This window comes from Hypanus sabinus, chromosome 11 (assembly GCF_030144855.1).
Source record: "Hypanus sabinus isolate sHypSab1 chromosome 11, sHypSab1.hap1, whole genome shotgun sequence".
NCBI lineage: Eukaryota > Metazoa > Chordata > Chondrichthyes > Myliobatiformes > Dasyatidae > Hypanus > Hypanus sabinus.
Window position 1 is genome coordinate 5,757,627 of NC_082716.1, and position 26,723 is coordinate 5,784,349.

A 26,723-nucleotide genomic window follows, 5' to 3' on the forward strand; every position below is an offset into this window, starting at 1 on the left:
CAACATTGTGGGCTGAAGGGCCTGTTCCTGTGCTGTACTGGTCAATGTTCTAAGTCAGGTTTGGGGCAGTTAGGGATGGCAAAGAATGCTGGTGATTTCTATGAACAAAGATAAAAGAAAGGAACCTCGAGGCCACAGAGTTAATGAAGTTGTTGAGGGCTTCAGACTTCAGAAGCTGCTCCTTCTCCTCCGTGGCGAACTCTCTGGGTGTGTACTGGGTACAGGCATTCCTTGGGTAGGTCCTGGAAAAGTAATGGATAATAGTTTTACAAGAAGAAAACACAAATAGAATCCTTTACATCACTTACTGCTCTGTCTCAGAGTCATAGAGACATAGAACACTGCTGCACAGACAGACGCCCTTTGGCCCATCTAGTGCATGCCAAACACTTAATCTAGTCCCACTGACCTACACCTGGACCCCATACCCCCCTCATCTTTGTACGTACCTATCCAAATTTCTATTAAACGTTGTGGAATGATTGAACTGGAGAGGGTTTCAGCTCCTCGTGCCTGAGCCGCCTTTATCAAACAGCGAACAATGAGTCACCTTCTGAAAGGAGCTGGAGCTGAAATCCCAGAGATGACACTTTTAGTGAGGTGGTCACAGCCAGAGTGCAGGTTTCAGATTGCAGATGGGGAACTCTGCTCCTATATGCCTTAGGCTGCATTCTTGCCACTGCCTGGAATATGTTTTCATCCATTTTCCAGCCAGTCCGATGGAGAGTGCAACAGCTTACTGGATTAAACCTCCTACCAACTGCTTCCTGTATCTGTTATCCTTTAGCTGCTTCAGGTTGCCTTGGCTAGACTTTAAAACATAGGAGTAAAATTAGGCCACTCAGCCCATCATGTCTGTTTTGCCATTCCATCGTGGCTGATTCACCGTCACTCTCAACCCCATTCTCCTGCCTTCTCCCCGTAACTTTTGACACCCTGACTAATCAAGAACCTACCAACATTCACTTTAAATATACCCAATATCTTGGTCTCCACAACTGCTGTGGCAATGAATTCCATCCCTTGACTAAATAAATTCCTCCTCATCCCCACTCTAAAAGGATGTCCTTCTATTCTGAGGCTGTGCCCTCTGGTCCTAGGCTCACCCACTATATCCACTCTATCTGGCCTTTCAATATTGAAAGTTCAAAGTAAGTTTATTATCAATCTTCATATACATCCCTGACATTCATTTCCTTGTGGCCATTCACAGTAAATACAAGAAAGGCAATAGAATTAATGAAAGATTACACCTCATAGGACAAATAAACAAGCAATGTACTCATACAAAATGAGAAAATAAAACAAAAAAAGCAATAAATATCAAGTATGTGAGATACAGAGTCTTTGAAAGCGAGTCCGTAGGTTGTGGAAACAGTTCAGTGATGGGTTGAGTGAAGTTATCACCTCTGGTTCAAGAGCCTGATGGTTGAATGGTAATAACTATTCCTGAATCTGATGGTGAGGGTCCTGAGGCGTAACTCTGCCTGTCCTGATAGACCCATTGTTTCTGCTTGTCGCTGCCTCACCAAACTTATGTCTGTATGCCTCAACTCTGTTTTACCTCCCCAGTGACTACACCCATGACACTTCACATACTCCTGATGTTTTCAATGGCTGCATTCCCTGGCCCCGATTGTCTCATTTTCACTAAGGATGTCCAGACTCTATAAACCTCCAGCCTATATCAGGAGGGATCATTCTTGTTAACCTCTTCTGGACCCTCTCCATTGTCAGCTCATCTTTTTGAAAATATCAGAACTGCTCACAATAATCTACTGAGTCATTGACCTTGTAGGTTATCTCAGTTATTGTATTAGTTTGCCCGTACCTGTCCCAGGTTACCTTGGTTACTGACTGTCCAATCAGAAAAATACACAACCCCTTTACAGTGTAGATGTTCTGCACTCACTGGTTGAGAGACATGGCTGGTGAAGTGCTCATGAACAGCCTGTGACCACTCACCATTTAGTCTGTGTGCTGCTTTCCCATAATTTCGGCACCGCCTGAATCCCGATATCCCGCTCCAGCTTCCTGATGCTGAAGCTCTTATCCTGATAGGATGCACACTCCACATAGCTGTCCTTGGCATCAGCAACATTCCAATCAGACAAGGTCACTGGAGCCCCAAACTGCCTACGGATGCGTGACACCATGAATTTCATCTGTAATGGATTATGGAATATCATCATGGGCACAACCCTTCCCACCATCAGTACGTGATGTAGGTGGCATCTATCACAAAGGACCATCACCATCTGCAACATGCCCTCTTCTCATTACTACCATCAGGGAAGAGGTACAGGAGTCTGAAGATCCACACTCAATGTTTTAGGAACAGCTCTTTCACCACCAACATTACATTTCTGAATGGCCCATGTATCCATGAATACCATCTCATTATCCTATTTTTCCACAATTTACCTATTCTTGTAACTCAATGCCTTTGTGATGTACTTCTACCACAAAACATCATCTAGTTCAGTGATGATAAATCTGATTCTGATTTATATTGCTGCTTTTCTATCTAGATGCAGATCTGACATTAATAATCCAGCCTCAGGCAGCATAGTCAAAGACCCCACCCATCCTAGCCATTCTCTCTCCCATAAGGCGGAAGGTACAAAAGCTTGAGATCACGTGCCAGCAGCTTCAGACTAGCCTCCGTTCGACTGTCGTGAGACTCTTGAACAAGCCTCTCCCACACCAAAGATGAACTCTTGATTTCCTCATCTACCTCATCACAGCCCTTGCAGTTATTTGGGAAGTAGCTTCTTCTCCATAGAAACATAGAACATTACAGCATGGAAACAGGCCTTTTGGCCCTTCTTGGCCGTGCCGAACCATTTTTCTGCCTAGTCCCACTGACCTGCACCTGGACGATATCACTTCAAACCCCTCTCATCCACGTACCTGTCCAAGTTTTTCTTAAATGTCAAAAGTGATCCTGCATTCACCACTTCATCTGGCAGCTTATTCCACACTCCCACCACTCTCTGTGTGAAGAAGCCCCCACTAATGTTCCCTTTAAACTTTTCTCCCTTCACCCTTAACCCATGACCTCTGGTTTTTTTCTCCCTTAGCCTCAGTGGAAAAAACCTGCTTGCATTCACTCTATCTATACCCATCATAATTTTATATACCTCTATCAAATCTCCCCTCATTCTTCTACGCTCCAGGGAATAAAGTCCTAATCTATTCAACCTTTCTCTGTAACTCAGTTTCTTAAGTCCCGGCAACATCCTTGTAAACCTTCACTGCACTCTTTCAACTTTATTAATATCATTCCTGTAATTAGGTGACCAAAACTGCACATAATACTCCAAATTCGGTCTCATCAATGTCTTATACAACCTCACCATTTCATTCCAAATCTTATACTCAACCACCATCCTCCACCATCAGATTTTGATTCGGGGCTCTTGGATTCTTGAACTCACATCCTGCCTCATTATAATCTTGCACTTTATTGTTGACCTGCATTATACTGTCTGTAGCTAAAGCTTTATTCTGAATCCTGTGGTTGCTTTACCTTGTTCTGCCTCAATACACTGTGTAATGATCTGATCTACATAAACTGTATACAAGAGAAGCCTTTCACTATATCCCAATACATATAATAACAAAATAGACTAATTCCTACATCACAAGAGTTGCCAGTCAGCGTTAAACTCAACATGGGACTGCCTTAGGGACTCTAGTTCTGCATTTTCCCCTTGGAGCTTCCCCCCAAAACCTTCCCCATGAGTGGGTATAGCTGAAAGGCAGCAGAGGTTTGGGATCAGAGTCTTCCTTCTCCTCGATGACCTGCCAACCATGACTGATGAGCTCCATCTGCTTGAAGCAACTGGTTTTAAGGCACCGGTAACCCACCTTTGCCCGTTCTCCTGTCAGTAGAAATGGATCCACTGGGCTTGGTAGCTAGGCCATATGTAAAGGCCAGGAGCTGAACTCAGTTGTCAGAGGCTATTAGAGATGCATGTCATTGGGAGCTTCTCCCCGTCATCACCCACCCAAACCCGCTCCTCCCCTCACCCAGCTATGACAACCTTAAGGAACCAGCTTGCACTGGTGCAGATAATGAGGTTGGCCAAAATAACAAAAGCCCAGGCAATTTAGATTTTCAGCCTTGCCATCTCCATCCCAGTAAATATGCACATTGATATAAGCTGTGACCTTAGTTGGAGCTTCTTCAAACTTTTCCTCTTCGATTTCAACGCCGCTACCCAGGTCAACCCATGGCTTTCTTTTGATTTCATTCACCACATCAAAGTCAGAAGTTTTATTCTCAGTTGCCTCGAAAGACTGCAAGAGAGAGACCAAGATTTGGAATCAGTTCCTTTCAGGTGATGTTTTCTTTTGCATACTTTTTATGATTAGCTTTGTGCATCGATGCAGTGAAATGCGTCATTTTGTGTCAGTGACCAATGTGGTCTGAGGATTGTGGTGGCACAGGAGTCACCACACTTCCTGTGTCATCATAGCATGCCCTCAACTCACTGACTCTCACTAAACATCTCCAGGATGCAGGAGGAAACCCACACAGTCACTTGGAGAACATAAGCTTCCAGTGGTAATGGAACCTCAGTTGCTGATATTGTAAAATGTAGCACCAAATGCATACCACCATGGCACCCGGTAAATGCTGGTGTTTCCAGCAGTGAACGAAATTCCCTCAGACTGATGGTCACTGCCTTTTGCAGAAGTCATTATGGAAGGTTACTTTGAGAAAGAGGTGAAGCAACTCGATTACTTTTAAACAAGATAACTAGTCCATCTTTGGACTGTGAGAGGAAACCAGAGAACCTGTCACTGAGTAAACATACAAACTCCTTATTGACAGCAGCGGGAACTGAATTCTGATCAGTCATCGTGGATGCTGTAAAATGGTTGTGCTAACTGCTACCCTACCTCTGCCATTTTGAAAGGTCAGGAGATTGAGTCAGAGAGATACAGCTTAGAAACAGGTCCTTCAGCCCACTCTGTGTCCTGACTGGTGTTGGATTAGACTGCTTAATTGTCATCATTTTTGCAGTTTAACAATTCTTGCCTGTTAATATTTTTTATAACTACTTCAATATATGTAACTGTATAGTATGTTTCCTAGTGGTCCCAGTATGTATACACAGTTGTCCAGTGCATCCTCCAGTAATTACAGTATTTTGTATCATTCTGGAAAGATCTGGAAGCTTCTCCAGTGTTGAATTATTTGAATAGGGGCTATCTGATTGGTTAACGCATATCATAGCTGCTCTGTGTGCAAAGCAGCTGTGTGGAGTCCTCCAGCACATTTCCAATCTGGGTCTCAGCCTGGAAAGGGTCCCGACTGGGTGGAAAACATCGTGTGGTCCCAGTACCCAAGAAGGGCCAACCAAAAGATTTGAATGACTACTGTCCAGTGGCCCTGACCTCAAACATCATAAAGACCCTAAAAGGCTGGGCCTGACTCACCTCTGACCCCTGGTCATATCAGCCTTCAATACCCTGCAGTCTGCCTACCAAGAGCACACTGGAGTTGGTAATGCTGTCATCTATCCACTGAGCAGAGACTACTCCCACTTGGATAAGCAGAGCAGGACTGTGAAAATCATGTTTTGATTTCTCAAGTGCCTTCAATATTATACAGCCCTCATTGCTGGCGTTCAATGCAGGTTGGCTCTTCCATTGTGTCCTGGATAATGGACTACCTGATTGCAGATCACAGTTTGTGCAGCTTCAGAGCTGTGTGTCAGACATGGCTGTAAGCAGCTCTGGGGCCCCACAGGGGACCGTATCGGCTCCCTTCCTGTTTACCCTGTATACCTCGGACTTTAGATACAACACTGAGTCATGTCATCCACAGAAATACCCTGATGACTCAGCAATAGTTGGGTGTATAAAGGGAGGACGGGGGGGATGAATACAGGGCCCTGGTGGAGGACTTTGTCGAATGGTGCAAGCTAAATCATCAGCAGCTCAACATCAGTCAGACAAAGGAGATGGTAATGGACTTTAGGAAGACTTAGACTGCAATGCTCCCTGTTACATTTGATGGTGAGGATGTGGATGTGGTGAGAACCTATATGTACCTGGGGTGCACCTGGATCACCAACACAGAGGCTGTGTACAAGAAGGGCCAGAGCTGCCTCTACTTCCTGAGGAGACTGAGGTCCTTTGGAGAGTGCAGGCCTCTCCTTCACATGTTCTACCAGTCTGTTATTGCCAGTGCAATCTTCTATGTGGTGGTGTGCTGGGGCATTGGCATCAACACAGGTGATGCCAACAGGCTCAATAAACTGATTAGAAAGGGTGGCTCTATTATAGGAGTCAAACTGGACACACTGGAGGCTGTGGTAGGACAAAGGAACCTACGGAAAATCCTGGCAATTCCGGACAATGTTTCTCACCCTCTGCATGCCACCTTGGCTGAACAGAGGAACACTTTCTGTGATAGACAGCTGCACTGTTCCAAAGAGTGCTAAATGAGGTTATTCTTACCTTTAGCCATTAGGCTCTATAGTGAGACAACCTAGCTGGGGAAGTGATGACCCCCTCCTGTATGAGGTAACTTATTTTTTTATTCTTTCTTATGTCTCTTCTAATCTTTCTATATTTGTATATCCATGCACTTGTAATGCTACTGTGACACTGTAATTCCTTTGGGATCAATGAAGTATCTATCTATCTATGAATTTGAATGGAACGTTTCTTATTGATGGGATATAAAAAGAGCTGACCATGAGGCTCTGCCATCTTTTGCTTCTTCTCTCCCTTTCACTACTAGCCTCTGTTGCGCTTAAGGTCCATTTCCAATTTTCTTTGTTCTATTAGCACTTAATATAACAACTGGGAAACACCAAGTGTTGTGTCTTTTTCCTGACTTCTGAAAGAACCTTGGATTAAAACCATCAAAACCCAATACTGATCCCATCATGGTCTGATATCCTGGAGAAGGGAATGACTTAGGGACAGGGCTGAGACCAATGGGCTACTGGGAATCCTGGCAATGGGAATGACTCTGGGATAGCGATGAGAGCGATGGGCTACTGGATATCCGGATATGGGAATGTCTCAGTGATAGGGCTGATAGCAGTAGGCTACTGAGAATCCTGGCAATGGGAATGACTCAGGGGAGGAATGAGACCAAGAGGCTGGTGGGAATCCTGGAGATGGGAATGACTCAGGGATAGGGATGAGACCTATAGGCTACAGGGTATCCAGGAGATGGGGATCACTGGGATAGGGATGAGAGTGATAGGTTATTAGTATTGGGAGTAAATTGGGAAAGACACATACTCAGCACTTCAGGACAGCTTCTTCCCATCCACAATCCAATTTCTTAATGTATGTTGAACCCATGAACACTATCTCACTAATTTTATTTCTCTTTTTGCACTACTTGTTTAATTTTATCTTTTAAAAATATAGATAATTCTTGCTGTAATTTAGTTTAATTTTATTAGCGGTATGTATTACAATGTAGTGCTGCCACAAAAGAACAAATCTGACAACATGTGCTGACGACATTAAAGCTGATTCAGATTCTGGTTTATTTGACATGTGCACATTGAAACACGGTGAAATGCCTTGCCTGAGTTAACAACCAACACAACCTGAGGATGTACTGTGGGCACACATCCTGGCACCAGCGTAGCATGTCCACAAACAACAACAGTAACAGCAACACAAGGCAAGTCAACAACAACAAAGCTATGCAGGTCAGGCAGCATCGATGGAAACAGAACGTGTTTCTGGTTGAGCCCTTTCATCAAGACTGGAAGGGAAGGGCGAAGAAGCCGGGGACGGGGAAGAGTAGAAGCTAGAAGGTGATTGGTGAAGCCAGTTGGGTGGGGAGGAAGCGAGAAACTGGGAGGAGTTAGGTGGAAAAGGTAAAGGGCTGGAGAGGAAGGAATTTGATAGAAAAGAGTAGATCATGGGAGAAAGAGAAGGAGGAGGGGCACCAAGGGGAGATTATTGGCAAGTTAAGAGAAGAGATAAGAGGTTTAGAATGGGGAATAGAAGAAGAGGGAAGAGGGAGGGGGGAAATACAGTAAATTGGATAGAAGCATATCCTCAAGATCCAAGAAACTAGCTTAGGTAGGTACCATGGTGTGTGTCTCTCTCTCTCTCTCTCTCTCTCGCTCTCGCTCTCGCTCTCGCTCTCGCTCTCGCTCTCGCTCTCTCTCGCTCTCTCTCTCTCTCGCTCTCGCTCTCGCTCTCGCTCTCGCTCTCGCTCTCTCTCTCGCTCTCGCTCTCTCTCGCTCTCTCTCTCTCTCGCTCTCGCTCTCGCTCTCGCTCTCTCTCTCGCTCTCTCTCTCTCTCTCTCTCTCTCTCTCTCTCTCGCTCTCTCTCTCTCTCTCTCTCTCTCTCTCTCTCTCTCTCTCTCTCTTATATATACAGGAATTACACAACTATTTTAATCCACTGCCCCTTTTGAGCCTCCTTGCTGTATAATAATTTAAACTCAATAATCCTTTCCTGGTTACTGTTACCAAACCAGATGGAACAAGGATTTCTGGAGTGTGTTTTCACAAATCACACATAATCATACTGAATGAGTCCTCCTTTCTTTCCTTAGGAATAAAATTACTTACATTTAGGATTATCCCCTTCATCATTTCGTTGAGCGCAAGGTAGAAATTTTGTCCGTACATGGAATCGATATCATAGACGACTAGAAGTTCATCGCCCTGATAATCCTGTGTTGAACGAATAATTTATTAAAAGCAGCCTTAAAAGTTCGGTAAAATTCCCAGAAAGATATATGGGGGTGTGTACAGCTACAGGTAAATACATTCAGGCTTCTGTGTGTTATGCTACAGGAGTCTCCCCCATTACAAAGGTAGAGTGTTCCTATGAAACATTTCTTGAGCCAAAATGGCGTAAAGGAAAGAACCATTAATTTATAAGGGGAAAATTTTTGTAAAGGCGAAAATCTTCTTTGTAATGTGAAAACAGGTTACTTATGTAGGTCTTTTGTAAAAGCAAACTGGCGTAAAGTGAACATTCATAAAGCGGGGGACACCTGTATTTAATACTCAGTCATCTGCTAAATTTATGTATGTAATCAGGCTTTGAGAGATTTATTAGAACATAGAACTGAGAACAGTACAGCACCTTCAGTTAAATTAGTAATCAAATGGCCAACCTAACTAATCTCTTCTGACTACTCAATGTCCATAAACATCTTTTAAAAGTCCCTACTGTATCTGCTTTTACCACACCTCAGCCAGCACATTCTAGGCAGCCCCCACTCTCTGTGTAAAAACCATGCTCCTCACATCTCCTTTAAACCTACCTCCCCTCACCTTGACTGCACGTCCTCTGGTATTGGACATTTTAACCATGGGAGAAAGATACTGCCTGTCTACTCTATCTTTGCCTCTCATAACCTTATAAATCTCTGTCAGATCTCTGCTCAGCCTCTGGTGCTCCAGAGAAAACAACCCAAATTTGTCCAGCTTCTCATGATAAGCACATGCCCTCTAATCCAGGCAGCATCCTGGTGAATCTCTTCCACACCCTCCAGAGCCTTGACATCACATTTTTGCTATAACAGGGCGACCAGAACTACATGCAATATTCCAGATGCGGCCTAACCAGAGCCTAATAAAGTTGCAACATAACTTCCTGACTCTTGAACTCAATGTTTCGACAAATAAAGGGAGTCATGCCATATGCTTCCTTAACCACCCTGTCAACCTGTTCTTTCATTCAATATCAGGATCTAAACTTCGCCAGTAAGGCCAATATTATTCCCTGTTCTTCCTTCAGCTCGATGTGAAGAGTTTGCTGGGTCAGACATAGAATCAACTCCTGTGTTCTAGCTTAAAGTCTCTGTATTGTTCACAAACTCCTTTGCCTGAAGAACATCAGAAAACAAGATGGAATTTTGTGATTATCTGGGTAGCTTCAACTTCACTGCAGTCTGAATTTAAACTCCCCAGTTGCCATGGTGAGATTGCAACCAGGATCTTATTCATCGGGAGCTTTGGATTAAAAAGGACAAAACCAGAAAACCAACATACTGTTCTAGACCACAGAACAGCATTGGACAGGCCATTCAGCCTACAATGTTGTGCCTATCTTAATGCCAATTTATACTAAATGTCCTTCCTCTGCACATCATCCCTATCCTTCCATTCCATTCATCCTCATGTGTCTATCTAAAAGCTCCTTAAACTCCCCCAAAATGATGACTTCCATTACCACCAGATAACCCACTCCAGATACCTATCACACCCTGTGTAAAAAACCTGCCCCTCACCTTTAGACTTCACTCACCCTATCCCCCAGAAACTTAAAAACATGTTCTCTAGTGTTAGGGATTTCTACCTTGGCAAAAAGATTCTGACTGTCTATGCCTCTCAGCAATTAAGAACCTCCATCAAATCTTCCTTCAGCACCTGATTCTCAGTCAGGTGGCCTGCCTAAAGCTTCAGGTAAATAGGATGCTGGTTCCAATCTGAACTTGGCAACAGAAGAATTTAATTTTAGACTGCATTCCCTTTAATTAATTAACTTAGCAATAGAGCACAGAACAGACCCTCCCATTCCAATGACAGGCACCACCCAGCAACCCCCAATCGAATCACAGGATAATTTGCAATGCCGAATTAATGTACTAACCTGTGGGTGGAAGCCGGAGCACCCGGAGGAAAGCCACACAGACGGGAAGGAATGTACTCACAGAATGCGTTAGAGTTGAACTCTCAGCTCCAGCCTCCAAGCTGCAATAGTGTTCTCTAACTGCTATAGTACCATGGTGACTTTTTCTGTCCTTCGGCTGCAGTCTGTCATTGATTCTATTATTCTCCTTAGATTTACTCAGAATGCCCGCAAGAAAATGAGCCCCAGTGTTGTAGATGGTGACATAAATTTATTATCAAAGTACATACACTTTGAACCTACCTGGATAGCTGTAAAAACCTACATGACTTTCTGCTGTCTTTGAAGCAAAGGGGTTTGTCTACGAAGATTTATCTTCCCTCAGCTCTAAGGAGAACAAGCCATGTTTATCCAACCTTTCCTTATAGCTAGTACCCTCTAATCCAGGCAGCATCCTAGTGAAGCTCTTCTCCACATCCTTACTGTAATGGGGTGACCAGAACTGTACGCAATACCCCATGTGCAGTCAGACTGAAGTTTCATAGAGCTGCAACTTGACTTCCTTGTCCTTATACTCAACACCCCAAGTATGCCTTTGTTAACCACCATACGAAGATAATGATTGAACGGTCATTTATTGTGCCTGTTACTGATGAAACAGCTATTTTACCATGCTGTAGTACGGTTGATACAACACTGATACTTCGTAATTATGCAGGTTATTCTAGTCCAGCAGAATAAACAAGACTAAACGCTCTGAGTTATTTTGGACAGTTACAAACATTCGTCATCTGGGACCATCAAGAAGGAACTACAAGACCTTGAAGTCACACATCATTTTAAGAACAGCTTCTTCCCCTTTACCATCAGATTATTGAATGAACATGAACCCATGTACACTACTATTGCCTTTTTACATTATTTATTTATTTATGAAATTTATTGTGATTTATGTCTTTGCACTGTACTGCTATGACAAAACAACAAGTTTTAAACTAAAAGATTCTGCAGATGTTGTAAAACCAGAGTAACACACCCACAAAACGCTGGAGGAACTCAACAAGCCAGGAACCATCTATGGAGGAGAATAAGCAATCAACATGTCAAATGGAGTCATAGAGCACTAAAGCATAGGAACAGGCCTTTTGGCCCATCTAATTTGTTCCAAGTCAATAATCTGCCTTGTCCCATCAACCATAGCCCTCCATACCCCTACCATCCATGTACCTGTCCAATTGAACCCACATCCACCACTTCCATTGGCAGCTCATTCTGCACTCTCACCACCCTCTGAGTGAAGAAATTCCCTCTCATGTTCCCCTTAAACATTTCACCTTTCACCCTTAACCCATGACCTCTAGTTGTAGTCTCATCCAACCTCAGTGGAAAAAGTCTGCTTTCATTTACCCTATCTATACTCCACATAATTCTGAATACCTCAATCAAATCTCCCCTCAGTCTTCTACACTCCAGGGAATAATGTCCTAACCCATTCAAACTTTCCCGAAAACTCAGGTCCTTCAGTCCTGGCAATATCCTTGTAAAGTTTCCCTGCACTCTTTCAGTCTGATTTTCACTGTTTCTGTAGTTAGGTGATCAAAAATGGACACAATATTCTAAATTAGGTCTCACCAACATCTCATCAATAAGCTTCAAGACATCGGCCTCAATACCAGTCAGTTTGGATTGGCAACAACATCTCCCCCACGATCTCCATCAGCACAGATGCACCACAAGGCCGTCTGTGTGCTTAGACCCCTACTCTGCTCGATTTACACTTACGACTGTGCCATATATGACAATGCCTTATTCAAGTTTGTCTGACAACACCACTGTCATAGGCCAAATCAAAGATGGTGATGAATCAGCATATAGGAAGGAGATTGAAAATCTGGCTGACTAGTACCACAACAACACCCTCTTATTCAATGTCAGCTGGACCGAGGAGCTGATTATTGACGTTCGGAGGAGGAAACCAGAGGTCCATATCCAAGTCCTCAATGGAGGATCAAAGGTGGAGAGGGTCAGCAACTTTAAATTCCTCAGTACTATCATTTCAGAGGACCTGTCCTGGACCCAGCACACAAGTGCAGAGTACGAAGAAAGCATGGCAGGGCCTCTACTTCCTTAGGAGTTTGCAAAGATTCAACAGGATATCTAAAACTTTGACAAACTTCTATAGATGTGGAGAGTACATCACAGCCTGGCATGGAAACATCATAACCCTGGAATGGAAGATTCTACAAAATGTAATGGATATGGCCCAGTCCATCACAGGCAAAGCCCTCCACACCATTGGCACATCGACATGAAGTATTGTCACAGGAGGGCTAAGTGCAAGTCAGTGGGACTAGGTGAGAGTAAGCATTCGGCACGGACTAGAAGGGCCGAGATGGCCTGTTTCCGTGCTGTAATTGTTATATGGTTATATACTCTTAGAGACTTTGTATGCATGAGCTTTTAGTTTGATGCCTTCTTTTATTTCCTTAGTTATCCAAGACTGGCTCTCCCCACCCTCACTGTCCTTGCTTTTAACTGGAATATACTTTTGTTGAGCACTGTGAAAAATCTCTTTGAAAGTTTTACACTCTTCCTCAACTGTCCCACCATATAGCCTGTGTTCCCACTGTACACTAGCCAAATCCTCTGACATCCCATTGTACTCTCCATTGTTTAGGCATAATACACTGGTTTTAGGTCAAACTATTCCACCCTCCATCTGTATGAAAAATGCAATCATACTGTGATCACTCTTTCCAAGAGGATCCCTGACTACAAGATCACTAATTTTCCCTGTCTCATTCCACAGGACCAGATCTAAGATAGCATGTTCCCTTGTAGGTTCAGTAACATGCTGTTCAGGAAAGCCATCATGGATGCGTTCTATGAAGTCCTCCTCAAGAAACGTGAGAACCTCTGACAGGATCATTGGGGTTCTCCCTTCCACTTACTCAAGATATTTATAATGAGCACTGCATGCGCAGGCCCCTTGGCATTGTCAGTGATCCTTCCCATCTGTCCAACAATCTCTTTCACCCCTACCATCGGGCAGGAGGTAACATGGCATTAGGTCAAAACCTGTTTGTGTGGGAAGCAGCTGCTTCTCCCAGGACATAATACCAGGCATGGCTCTCATCATGGACCTCATCACGCATGAAGCACCAGTACTGTTATACAGTGTACTTTTTAAACGTGTATTGTATATGCACCTTATTAATTTACTTGTGGTAATATAACTTTATGTGTTGTGTGTGATTTATATGTACTGTGTTGTGCACCTTGGTCCAGAGGAATGTTGTTTAGTTCAGGGGTGTACTATACATGGGTATGGTTGAATTTGAACTTAACTCAGTACCAACCATGATTGGGTGTTTGTAGGGATGAAAATCTGACACAGCTGCCCTTGTCTTCATGTCATTGATGATGAAATCCTTTTTGATTAACTTGTATGGCTTCTCCTGGGTGACGTCCCGGTCAATTACACATTGAAAGATTTCCTGAGTCTTGGAGGTGAGATAGAGAGGGGCCACGGCTTCAGTGAACACTGTAAAGAAAGACAGAGATCTCTAATCTCACATACTGTTTAGCAGCAGAATATCAAAGTTCAAAGTAAATTTTTTATCCAAGTACATTTATGTCACCATCTACAACCCTGAAATTCATTTTCTTGTGGGCTTCACTGTAGATACAAAGAAACGTAACAGAATCACTGAAAGGCCACACACAAATTAGATAACCAGTGTGCAAAAGACAACAATCTGGGCAAATACACAAAAATTTTAAATAATAATAAATAAATAAGCAATAAATATCGAGGGCATGAGATGAAGAGACCTTGAAAATTAGCCCACGGGTTATGGGAACAGTTCAGTGTTGGGGTGGTTGGTTGTTCCTGAACCTGGTGGTGTGAGTCCTGAGGCTCTTGTAGCTTCTTCCTGATGACAGCAGGGAGAAGAGAGCAGGATGGGTGGTGGCTGCCCTAGGTAATAGATGGGTTCTATTTTCACAGATGCCCTTCAATCCAGTTTGCCCATAAGTCTGAAAATACATTTCCTGTGATAACAATCCCTTCAGGGATGTAATTAGAGACTGCTTATGGCAAATGCTCTGTGCACAACCACGAAAAACTGCAGAGCTCAGCACATCACAGAAACCATGGGGTCTGTCTACACTTCTCACTGCCGTAGTAATGCATCCAGCATAATCAAATTCCCCCTCTCTGGACAGTGAACGATGGAACAAAGGGGGATCCATTAGTGGAAGTCGATTTCTCATATAGTAATGAATGACATCAAAATCACAGAGCAAAACATTCAAAGAGCTGCAGATACACAGAGATCCATGCAGTACCTCTGCAAAGATGCTCTGCATAAGTGATCAGCATCTCTGGCTTCATCCTCCTTCTTTCTCAGCCCTGATGAAGGAGTTTGGGCCAAGGCGTCAACTGTTTATTCCCCTCCTTAGATACTGCCTGACCTGATGAGTTCCTCCAGCATTTTGCGTGTGTTGCTCTGGATTTCCAGCACCTGCAGAATCTCTTGAATTTATGCTGTGCTGCCTTGTTATTCCTCTTTTGTGTACACAATTTATTTTATAATTTAGCAGAATTCTACATCTTTGCATGGTACTGCAGTACAAAATAATAAATTCCACATCATATATGACAGTGATTATAAAACTGATTCTGATTCTGAATTACTGGAGCCCAAGTTTCCTTCAGCAAAGTGCCACCAAGCTGCACACGTGTTGATGATTGAGGTTTGTTCCCAGGTTGGGAATGTCAGATACAACGGTATATTGTTTGTTGTCTTTCTAGTCCTTCGAAGGGATTGGATTATAAAAGAAAGCATGTAATGTTGAGACTTCATAAAGCATTGACAAAGCCTCACTTGGAGTATCGTGAGCTGTTTTAAGACCATAAGACATAAGAGCAGAATTAGGCCATTCAGCCCATCGAGTCTGCTCTGCCATTCCAACATGGCTAATTTCCCTTTACAGAAACCGTGCTGACTTTGACTTTTTTTATCAGTAGTCTCCAAGTACACCAAAACCTCATCCTTAATAAAAGACTCCAACCACTTTCCTAACCACTGAATGTAGGCTAACTGGCCTATAATCTCCTTAAAGAGTGGAGTGACATTTGCAATCTTCCAGTCCTCCGACCATGCCAGAATCAAGTGGTTCTTGAAAAATAATGACCAATGCATCTGTTACCTCTTCAGCAACCTCTCTCAGGACTCTGGGATGTAGTCCATCTGGTCCAGGTGACTTATCCACCTTAAGACCCTTGAGATTCCCTAACACTGATAGCAATGGCACTCACTACTGCTCCCTGACACTCATGGACCTCTGGCACACTGCTAGTGTCTTCCACAGTGAAGACTGATGCAAAGTACCCATTACTTTGCCATTTCTTTGTCCCCCATTACTGCCTCACCAGGATCATTTTCCAGTGGTCCAATATCAACTATCACCTCCCTTTTACTCTTTACATAATTGGAAAATCTTTTGGTATCCCATTTTATATTATTGGCTAGTTTAACCTTATATTTCATTGTTTCCCTTTTTTAGTTGCCTTTTGCTGGATTTCCAATCGTTGCCATTTGAGAACTTCTTCTGTGGGGTATATCTATACTACACCCTTGTGAATGATTCCCAGAAACTAAAGCCATCTCTGCTCTGCTGTTATCCCCGGCAGTATTGTCCTCCAATCCACCTGGGCAAGCTCCTCTCTCGTGCCTCTGTAATTCCCTTCATTCCATTGTGATACTGATACATGTGACCTATGTGTCTCCCCCTCAAATTGCTGTATGAATTCAATCATATTATGATCACTGCCTCCTAAGGGTTCCTTTGCGTTAAGCTCCCTAATAAGATCTGGGTTATTACACAACACCCAATCTAAGATAGCCTTTTCCCCAAGTAGGCTCAAGCACAACCTGCTCTAAAAAGCCATCTCGTAGGTAATCAACAAATTCCCTCTCCTGCAATCCAACACCAACTTTATTTTCCCAATCCCCTTGCATATTGAAGCCCCCAATTACAATTGTGTCACTACCTTTATTACATTCCCCTTCCTGCTCCCTTTGCAATCTCAACCCCACATCTTGGCTACTATTTCGAGAACTACATATGATTCCCATAATGTTTTTTTTTACCCTTCTTCACCCACAAAGATTCAACACTTCATTACCCTATGTCACCTCTTTCTAAAGATGTAATTCCATCTCTCACCAACAGAGCCACACCACCACCTGTGCCTTCTTGACTGGCCTTTCAACTTAAAGTATATCCTTTGATATTAAGCTCCCAACTGTGGCCTTCTTTCAGCCATGACTCAGTGATGCCCACAACGTCATACTGACCAATCTCTGACCGAAAACTCAGGTCCTTCAGTCCTGGCAATATCCTTGTAAAGTTTCCCTGCACTCTTTCAGTCTGATTTTCACTGTTTCTGTAGTTAGGTGATCAAAAATGGACACAATATTCTAAATTAGGTCTCACCAACATCTCATCAATAAGCTTCAAGACATCGGCCTCAATACCAGTCAGTTTGGATTGGCAACAACATCTCCCCCACGATCTCCATCAGCACAGATGCTGGAAATCTAGAGGAATTCAGGGATCAGGAAATGAGCAATTTGGTATCGGTTTATTATTGTTAAGTGCACCAAGCTACCGTGAAAGGCCAGTGACAGCCAACGCTTTGGGTCGAGACTCTTTGTGAGGATGGCGCACTAGTGTAGCAGTTTTAATTCCTGCCACAATCTGTAAGCAGTCTGTACATTCTCCCCGTGACTGCTCTGCGTTCTCCCCATATTTCAAACGTGTGCGGTTTAGACTTAGTGAGCTGTGACCATCCTACACTGGCCGCAGAAGTGTGGGGAGACTTGCTGGCTGCCCCAGCTCATCTTCCGACTGTGTTCCAATGTTTCTCTGTACACGTGACAAATAAAGCTGACGATTTTTGAAAATTGTCAGTGAGGAGCAGATGCTATCACTTCCTCAGCTCAGGTAGGCAAGGTCGGTATGGATGGGTTGGGCTGAATGGACTGTTCTCAGGTGGCACATTGACGCAGCAGCTAGTGTAATACTTTACAGGACCAGCGCTCAGCATTCAGCTCCTGCCACTGTCTGTAAGGAGTTCTTACGACTTCCCTGTAATCCTCCAGGAACTCTGGTTTCCTCCCACATTGCAAAGATGTACCAGTTAGGGTTTGTCAGTCGTGGGCATGCTACGTTGGTGCCGGAAGCAGTGTGACATTTGCGACCTGTTCCCAGGACAATTTTGTACTGTGCTGGTTGTTGACACAAGTGACACATCTCACTATGCTTTGATGTTTCGATGTACATGTGACAAATAAAGCTCATCTTTAACTCACCAGCAGATTTGGCTTTCCTTGCTGATTTTAATGGCGTCTTGGACCTCCGTCTCTCTGAATGTTTCGGAAATGCTTTCATATCTTTGGCTATTGAAAGCCTTGAAGTTTGGAGGTCATCTTTCTTGTCCTCAGACTGCAGAAGCAGATACAGTGCGAGTTAGAGACACTATGTGCAGGGTGGGGTTAAAGGTCACAGTGCATATAAGTGCAGTAATAAGGAAAAAATATCATCATGTGGTCACTCTTCAGTCTAACAAATTGAAGACCCGCTGTCTGGGAGTCTCAGGCCAAAAACCAACGGGAGGCCCTGAGGTGGCCTGTCCTGGGGTTGGAGGCTTGACAGTGAGAGTAAATGGGGGGGTGTGGGTAGGTGAGTGAGAGGATATGAATAGACCTCATTTTCAGTTATTGTTGCTCATGGTTCAAGTGGTGCCTCTTTCGATGATGTCGAGGGATGTTATCGAGGTTCTGCGTTTTTGGATTGGACTATTGCGTTTACGGACTGTGGACTGTTTTTTGCTTATCTGGTTTCTATATTCTGTGCTTTCGACCATTCTTTTGTGTTTTGGTGTGTGAGGGAAGGGGGTTCAGGGGCTAACATTCTTGTTGCATTTTGTTTTTTTTTTGTATGGGAGACTGGGGTTGGGGGGTTGGTATTCTGTTTTGTGTGGGAGACAAGGGTTTGGTGGTCGATATTTTATTTTGTGTGGGGGAATGGAGTTTGGGGGGTCGATGTTCTGTTTTGTGTGGGAGAGAGGAGTTGGGGGGTCAATGTTCTGTTTTGTGTGGGGGAAACGGGGATTGGGGGTGTCAATGTTCTGTTTTGTGTGGGAAAACGGGGTTTGGGGGGGTTGATGTTCTGTTTTATGTGGGAAAATGGGGTTTGGTGGTTGATATTCTGATTTGTGTGGGGAAACGAGGTTTGGGGGTCGATATTCTGTTTTGTGTGAGGGAATGGGGTTTGGCGGTCAATATTCTGTTTTGTGTGAGGGAAAGTGGGTTTGGGGGGTCGATGTTCGGTTTTTTGTGGGGAAAAGGGGTTTGGTGGTCGATATTCTGTTTTGTGTGGGAGAGTGGGGTTTGGGGGGGTCGATGTTCTGTTTTGTGTGAGGGAATGGGGTTTGGGGGTCGATATTCTGTTTTGTGTGAGGGAACGGGGTTTGGGGGTCGATATTCGGTTTTGTGTGGAGGAAACGGGGTTTGGGGGTCAATATTCTGTTTTGTGTGGGGGAAATGGGTTTGGCGTCGATGTTCTGTTTTGTGTGAGGAAAACGGGGTTTGAGAGTCGATATTCTGTTTTGTGTGAGGGAATGGGGTTTGGGGGTCGATATTCTATTTTGTGTGAGGAAATGGGGTTTGGGGGTCGATATTCTGTTTTGTGTGAGGAAATGGGGTTTGGGGGTCGATATTCTGTTTTGTGTGAGGGAATGGGGTTTGGCAGTCAATATTCTGTTTTGTGTGGGGAAACAGGGTTTGGGGGTCGATATTCTGTTTTGTGTGGGGGAAACGGGGATGGGGGTCGATGTTCTGTTTTGTGTGGGGGAAACGGTGTTTGGGGGATCGATGTTCTGTTTTGTGTGGGGGAAACGGGGTTGGGGGGTCGATGTTCTGTTTTGTGTGAGGGAATGGGGTTTGGGGGTCGATATTCTGTTTTGTGTGGGGGAAACGGGGTTGGGGGGTCAATGTTCTGTTTTGTGTGGGAGAGTGGGGTTTGGGGGGTCAATATTCTGTTTTGTGTGAGGGAATGGGGTTTGGGGGTCGATATTCTGTTTTGTGTGGGGAAACGGGGTTTGGGGGGGTCGATATTCTGTTTTGTGTGAGGGAACGGGGTTTGGCGGTCGATATTCTGTTTTGTGTGAGGGAAAGGGGGTTGGGGGGTCAATATTCTGTTTTGTGTGAGGGAAAGGGGGTTTGGGGGTCGATATTCTGTTTTGTGTGAGGGAAAGGGGGTTGGGAGGGGTCGATGTTCTGTTTTGTGTGGGGAAACGGGGTTTGGTGGTCGATGTTCTGTTTTGTGTGAGGGAATGGGGTTTGGCGGTCAATATTCTGTTTTGTGTGAGGGAAAGCGGGTTGGGAGGGGTCGATGTTCTGTTTCGTGTGAGGGTAGATTTGACATTTCTCTTTGAATGTCGTCCGTGGTTTTTCTTTGTTTCATGGCTACCTAGAGAAGATGAATTTCAGAGTTGTACACTGCATTTGTTTTTGATAATAAATGGACATTTGAACCTTTTGAGTTGTTCTGCAGTGGGCACGTTATGTTGGAGCTGGACTGTGTTGTGGCACTCATGGGCTGTCCTGGCACACCCTTGCACATGTTGGCTGTTAATGCAAATGACACATTTCACTGCATATTCTGACTCTGGCTCTAAATGAAAGGTGCTGGAATTTGGAGTAAACGAGAAGATCCTGGAGTGCAGCAGGAGTGGGAAAAGAGACTGGTAACAAAGGACATAGCTTGTGCTGATGATGAATCAGGGAGCCAGTGAAAAAGTTCAATAGTGGAAGTTGGGATCAAGGCAGCCTTAACTTCTCTGAAGTCCAGAGATTTGATGAACCACTGCTGTTTTGCTGTTATTGAGGTTGAAATTTAGAGAGTGTTGTAAGCATACCAGGCGAGTTTCAGTGAGTGGCTTTATTTTATTTGGAGATACAGAACAGTAACAGGCATATAAGGTAGCAAAAGTAAGTGGGAAGTTGGATGATTGGGAAGCTTTTAAAATCCAACCAAAGGCAACTAAAAAGTCTATAAGAAGCGAAAAGATGAAATATGAGGGCAGACTAGCCAATAATGTAAAGAAGGACACTAAAAGTTTTTTCAGTTATATAAAGAGTAAAAGGGAGGTGAGAGTAGATTTTGGAGCACTGCAAAAATGATGCTGGTGAGGTAGAAATGGAGGACAAAGAAATGGCAGATGAAATTAATGGGTGCTTTGCATCTGTCTTCGCTGTGGAAGACACTAGCAGTGTGACAGAGGTCCGTGAGTGTCAGGGAGCAGCAGTGAGTGACATTGCTGTTACAAAGGTAAAAGTGCTAGGCAATCTGAAAGGTCTTAAGGTGGATAAGTCACCTGGGCCAGATGGACTACATCCCAGAGTCCTGAGAGAGGTTGCTGAAGTGATAATGGATGCATTGATCATGATCTTTCAAGAATCTCTAGATTCTGGCATGGTCCCAGAGGACTTGAAAATTGCAAATGTCACTCCACTCTTTAAGAAGTGAGGAAGTCAAAAGAAAGGAAATTATAGGCCAGTTAGCTTAACCTCAGTGACTGGGAAAGTGTTGGAATCTATTTTTAAGGATGAGGTTTCGAGGGACTTGGAGACTAATGATAAAATAAGTCAAAATCAGCATGGTTTCTTTATAGATAAATTTTGCCTGATAAATCTTTTAGAGATCTTCGAGGAAGTAACAAGCAGGGTGGACAATGGAAGGGCAGTGGATATCATTTACTTGGATTTTCAGAAGGTGTTTGATAAGGTGCCACACACAAGGCTGCTTAACAAGATAAAATTCTATGGTGTTACAGGAAAGATACTGGCATGGATAGTGGAATGGCTGACAGGCAGGAGGCAGTGAGTCGGAACAAAGGGCTTTTTTCTGCTTGGCTGTCGGTGACTAATGGTGTTTTTTCACATTGTCAATGATTTGGATAATGGAATTGATGGCTTTGTGGCAAAGTTTGTAGATGATATGAAGATAGGTGGAGGGGTAGGTAGTAATGAGGAAGCAATGCGATTGTAGTAGGACTCAGACAAATTGGAAAAATGGGCAAAAAAGTGGCAGATGGAAGTTAGTGTTTGGAAATGTATGATAATGCATTTTGGTAAAAAGAACAATAGTGTGGACTATTATCTAAATGGGGAAATGTTCAAACATCAGAGGTGCAGAGGGACTTAGGATTCCTCATGTAGGACTTCCAGAAGGTTAATTTACAGGTTGAGTCTGTGGTAAAGAAGGCAAATGCAATGTTATCATTTATTTCAAGGGAAATAGAATATAAAAGCAAGGAGATAATGCTGAGCCTTTATAAGACACTAGTCAGACTACACTTAGAGTATTGTCAACTGCTTTAGGCTCCGTATCTCAGAAAAGATGTGTTGTCATCGGAGAGAATCCAGAAGAGGTTCATGAAGATGATTCCAGGAATGAATGGGTTAATGGATGAGGAGTGTTTGGCAGCTTTGGGCTTGTACTCACAGGGATTTAGAAAAATGTTGGGTATCTCATTGAAACCTACCGAATGTTGAAAGGACTAGATAGGGTGAATGTGGAGAGGATGTTTCCTATGGTGGGCGTAGAGGGCACAGCCTCAGAATTGAGGATTGGCTCTTTAAAACAGAGGCAAGAAAGAATTTTTTTAGCCAGAGAGTAGTAAATTTGTGGAATGCTCTGCCACAGACTGCAGTGGAGGTCAAGTATATTTAAGGTGGAAGTTGATCGTTTCCTGATCAGTCATGGCAAAGGACATGGTGAGAAGGCAGGTGTATGGGGTTGAGTGGGATCCGGGATCAGCCATGATGAAATGGCGGAGCAGACTCGATGGGCTGAATGGCCTAATTCTGTTCCTATGTCTTATGGTCTTCCGGTCTAAATTTTTCCAGATGTATGATGGAGAACATTCTAACCAGTTGCATCAACATCTACCCTGGAGGGACCGCTGTACAGGATCGGGAAAAGCGTAGCAGAAAATTGTAAACTCTGCCAGCTCCATCACAGGCAGCAGCCTCCCCAGCATCCAGGATATCTTCAAAAGGTGATGCCTCAAAAACTGGCATCCACCATTAAAACAATAAAACCTAGTAGCAGAATTAGGTCATTCAGCCCATCGAGTCTGTTCCACCATTCCACCATGACTGATATATTGTTCCTCACAGCCCTATTCTCCTGCCTTCATCCTGTAAACTTTGATGCTGTGATTAATCAAGAACCTATCAAACTCCACCTTAAATATAACCAGTGACTTGGCCTACACAGCCATCTGTGGGAAAGAATTCCACAGATTCACTACCCTCTGGCTAAAGAAAATTTTCCTCATCTCTGTTCTAAATAGATGCCCCTCAATTCTGAGCCTGTGTAAAGAGTTGGAAGGTTGATTGGTGAAATAGATAAAGGGCTGGAGAAGGGGGAAATCAGATAGGAGAGGGTAGAGGGTCCAGCCATGCTCATGCCTTTCCTGTAATAGCATGGGCTCTTATCTTGTCAAGCATCCTCATGTGTGGCACCTTGTCAAATGCCATTTGAAAATCCAAATAAGCACCTTTGTGTAACGTGATCGTTACTTCTTCAAAGAATTCCAACAGATTTCTCTTTAAGGAAACCATGCTGACCAGGGCTTATTTTATCATGTGGATCCAAAACCACAACCTTAGCAATCAACTCCAACGTCTTCTTGACCATTGAGCTGACTGGGATTAGCACCTTCTTCTGCCTCTCTTCCTTCTTAAAGAGTGGAGTGACATTTGCAATTAACCTGTTCAGAAGAACTTTTCCAGAATCCAGTGATCCTTGAAAGATTATTACTAATGCCTCCACGATCTCTTCAGCCACCCCTTTCAGAACTCTGGGATGGTCCATCTGATCCAGGTGACTTTTTACCTTCAGACCTTTCAGCTTCCCAAGCACCTTCTCCTTAGTCATAGCAACAACACTCACTTCGATCCGCTGACACTCTCACATCTTTGGCATTCTGGTTGTGTCTTCCACAGTGAAGACTGATGCAAAATACTTACTAAGTTCCTCCACCATTTCTTTGCCCCCCGTTTCTATCTCTCTAGCTGTCTGATATCCATTCTCATCTCTCTTTTATTCTTTATATAGCCAAAAAAAACATGCTTGGTACCTACTTTTGTATTATTGACTAGCTTAGCTTTCTTCTTCATCTTTTCTCATTGTATCGCTTTTTTAGTTGCTTTTTGAAAGGTTCCCAATCCTCTAACTTCCCACTAATTTTTACTCTATTATATACCCTCTCCTTTGCTTTTATTCTGTTTTTGGCTTCCATTGTCAGCCACAGTTGCCTCATCCTCCCTTTAGAATGCTTCTTCATCTTTGGGTTGTAACTTTCCTGCACCTTCTAACTTTCCCCCAGAAATAGCAGTCACTGCTGCTGTGCTGTCATCCCTGGTGGTGTCCCCTTCCAATCAATTCTGTCCAACTCCTCTCTCATGCTCTGCAATTCCCTTCACTCCACTGTAATACTGATACATCTGACTTCAGCTCCTCCTTCTCAAACTTCAGGGTGAATTTGATCATATTATGATCACTTTCCCTCTGAGGGTTCTTTTACCTTAAGCTCTCTCATCAATTCCAGTTCATTGCACAACACCCAATGCAGAATAACCTTTCCCCGAGTGGGCTTAGCCACGAGCTGCTCTAAAGTGCCATCTCAAAGGCATTCTACAAACTCCCTCTCCTGGGATCCAGCATCAACCAGATTTTCCCAATCTACATGCATATTGAAATCTTCCATGACTATCATGACATTGCCCTTTTGAGATGCCGTTTCTATCTACCACTGTAATTTGGAGCCCACATCCTGGTTTCTGTTTGGAGGTCTGTGTGTAACTTTCATCAGGTTATTCTCACCCTTGCAATTTCTTAACTTTATCCACAAGGATTTTACATCTTCCAGTCTATGTCACCCCTTCCTAAGGATTTGATTTTACTATTTACCAACAAAGCCACTCCACTCCCTCTGTCTACCTGCCTGACCTTTCAATACAATATATACACTTGGATGTTAAGCTCCTAACTATAATCTTTCAGCCACAATTTGGTGATGCCCATGATATCATATCTGCCCATCACCACAAGATCACCTACCTTAATCCATATGCTGTGTGCATTCAGTTAGAACACCCTCAGTCCTGTATTCATCACCTTTTTCAATTCTGGCCACCGTAACTCATCCCACTGATTCCAATTTTGCCCCATCATCAGGCTCTCCTTCCTCACAGTCTCGCTTCACACTGCACCTACTTGTATACCAATTGCCCCATCACTCAGTTTCCCATCCCCCTGCCAAATTAGTTTAAACCCTTCTCTACAGCTCTAGAAAAAAACAACCTGCAAGAATATTGGTTCCCCCTCCGGTTCAGGGGTAACGCGTCCTTTTTGTACAGGTCATACCTTCTCCAGAAGAGATCTCAATGATCCAGAAATCTAAAGCCCTGTCCCCAGCACCAATTCTTCATTCATGCATTCACCTGCCAAATCATCCTATTCTCACCCTTATTGGAACCTGGCAGCAATCCTCCTGCTTTTCAGCTTCCTGCCTAACTCCTCACATTCTCTCTTCAGGACCTCTGCTCTTTTCCTACTTCTGTCACTGGTACCAATTTGTACCACGACGTCTGGCTGTTCACTCTCCGCCTTTAGAATGCCATGGACCCAATCCAGTGCAGTCCTGACCCACTTGGGGAGCAACATACCATCTCAGTGTCTCTTTCACATCCGTGTAATCTGCTCCTCTAGTTATAGAATTCCCTATCACAGCTACACTTCACTTTCCCCCACCCCCCGACCCTTCTGAGCCACACAGTCAGAGACACTATTGCTGCAGCTTCCCCCCGTAGGTTGTTCATCCCAGCAGTATACTTGTTTTTGAGGGGATCAGCCACAGGGGCATGCTGCACTGGCTGCCTATCCCCTTTCCCTCTCCAGCAAGTCACCAAGGACCTGCCTCCTGCAACTTAGAGGTGCCTGCCTCCCTGTAGCTGCTATCACCTCCACATTTTCCCCAATAAGGATTAAGAATTCCCCCCCCTCCCCACGTAACCCAGGACATGCCTTCTCTTTGCTACCATCAAGGAGGTGGTACTGGAGCCCAAAGAGACATACACACAAGTTTCAGGAACAGCTTCTTCCCTCCACCATTAGATTTCTGAAAAGATCTTGAACCCACAAACGCTTCCTCAATAATTTTCCCTCTTTTTGCATTAAGTATTTAATTTATATATACTTTTTATTACAATGAATTGCAATGCACTGCTGTCGCAAAACAGCAAATTTCATGACATATATCGGTGTGGTGAAACCCGATTCTGACATATATCGAGGTACGGTGAAAAACCTGTTCATACAGATCAAAGCATTGTATTATTCATTGAGGAAGAGCAAGGTAAAACAGTAACAGAATGCAGAGCAAGAGTAACTAAGGACGAAGTGCAGTGCAGGCAGACAATAAGGTGCGAGGTAGATTGCCCTACAGTTGTATGAAGGGAAGGAGAGGGGCACTGCAGGTCAGACCCAGTGTCGGACACTCGTCTGGCCTTCGATCTGGTCCCGAAGTGCAGAAAGTCCCGGCCAACCGTCATCGGGTTTGCGACCGGTGGGGTCGCTGAAACACTCGGGGGAAAGCCCATCCAACTCCCGGCTGCTGCGGCTAACGCGGCCAAGTGGCCCCGGGACACTTACATTCATCCTGGCCACCACAGCCGTTGTCGGCCTTCCCCTCCGATTGACCACCGCTCCCTTCCGGCGTCCTCGGTCTCCAGGGGCGTTGCTAAGTGTCGGCGACAAGCGCTGCTGATTGGCTGTCGCGGCCACTGTACGCATGCGCGATCCGCTGAATTCCCAGAGGGCGTTTCAGGTTGAATATTTAAAATGGTTTTTAACAGACTTAGAATTATTTTTGCTGCTGATATATCATTACACAGGTTAATGTGGTCATATTGCCACTCCAGCATCACAGTGGATTCCTCATTGCGAATTGTTTTATTATTGTGACATGTACAGTGAAAAACTTGCATTGT

General features: G+C 44.0%; 1 protein-coding gene across 3 annotated transcripts in view; it reads right to left on the minus strand.

Annotated features, from left to right (window-relative positions):
• Window positions 1-26,464, minus strand: part of dnai3 (dynein axonemal intermediate chain 3) — an 88,174-nt gene extending 61,710 nt beyond the window's left edge. For all 3 annotated transcript variants that reach the window (XM_059983722.1, XM_059983721.1, XM_059983723.1), the window contains exons 1-7: window positions 26,386-26,464; window positions 17,970-18,102; window positions 13,947-14,131; window positions 8,574-8,678; window positions 4,177-4,305; window positions 1,966-2,165; window positions 126-242 (exon numbers count right to left, since the gene is read on the minus strand). In XM_059983722.1, coding sequence (XP_059839705.1) covers window positions 126-242; window positions 1,966-2,165; window positions 4,177-4,305; window positions 8,574-8,678; window positions 13,947-14,131; window positions 17,970-18,102; window positions 26,386-26,391 — 875 coding nt within the window. In that variant the 5' untranslated portion in view covers window positions 26,392-26,464. The remainder of the gene's footprint in view (window positions 1-125; window positions 243-1,965; window positions 2,166-4,176; window positions 4,306-8,573; window positions 8,679-13,946; window positions 14,132-17,969; window positions 18,103-26,385) is intronic.
• Window positions 26,465-26,723: the final 259 nt, after the last annotated feature.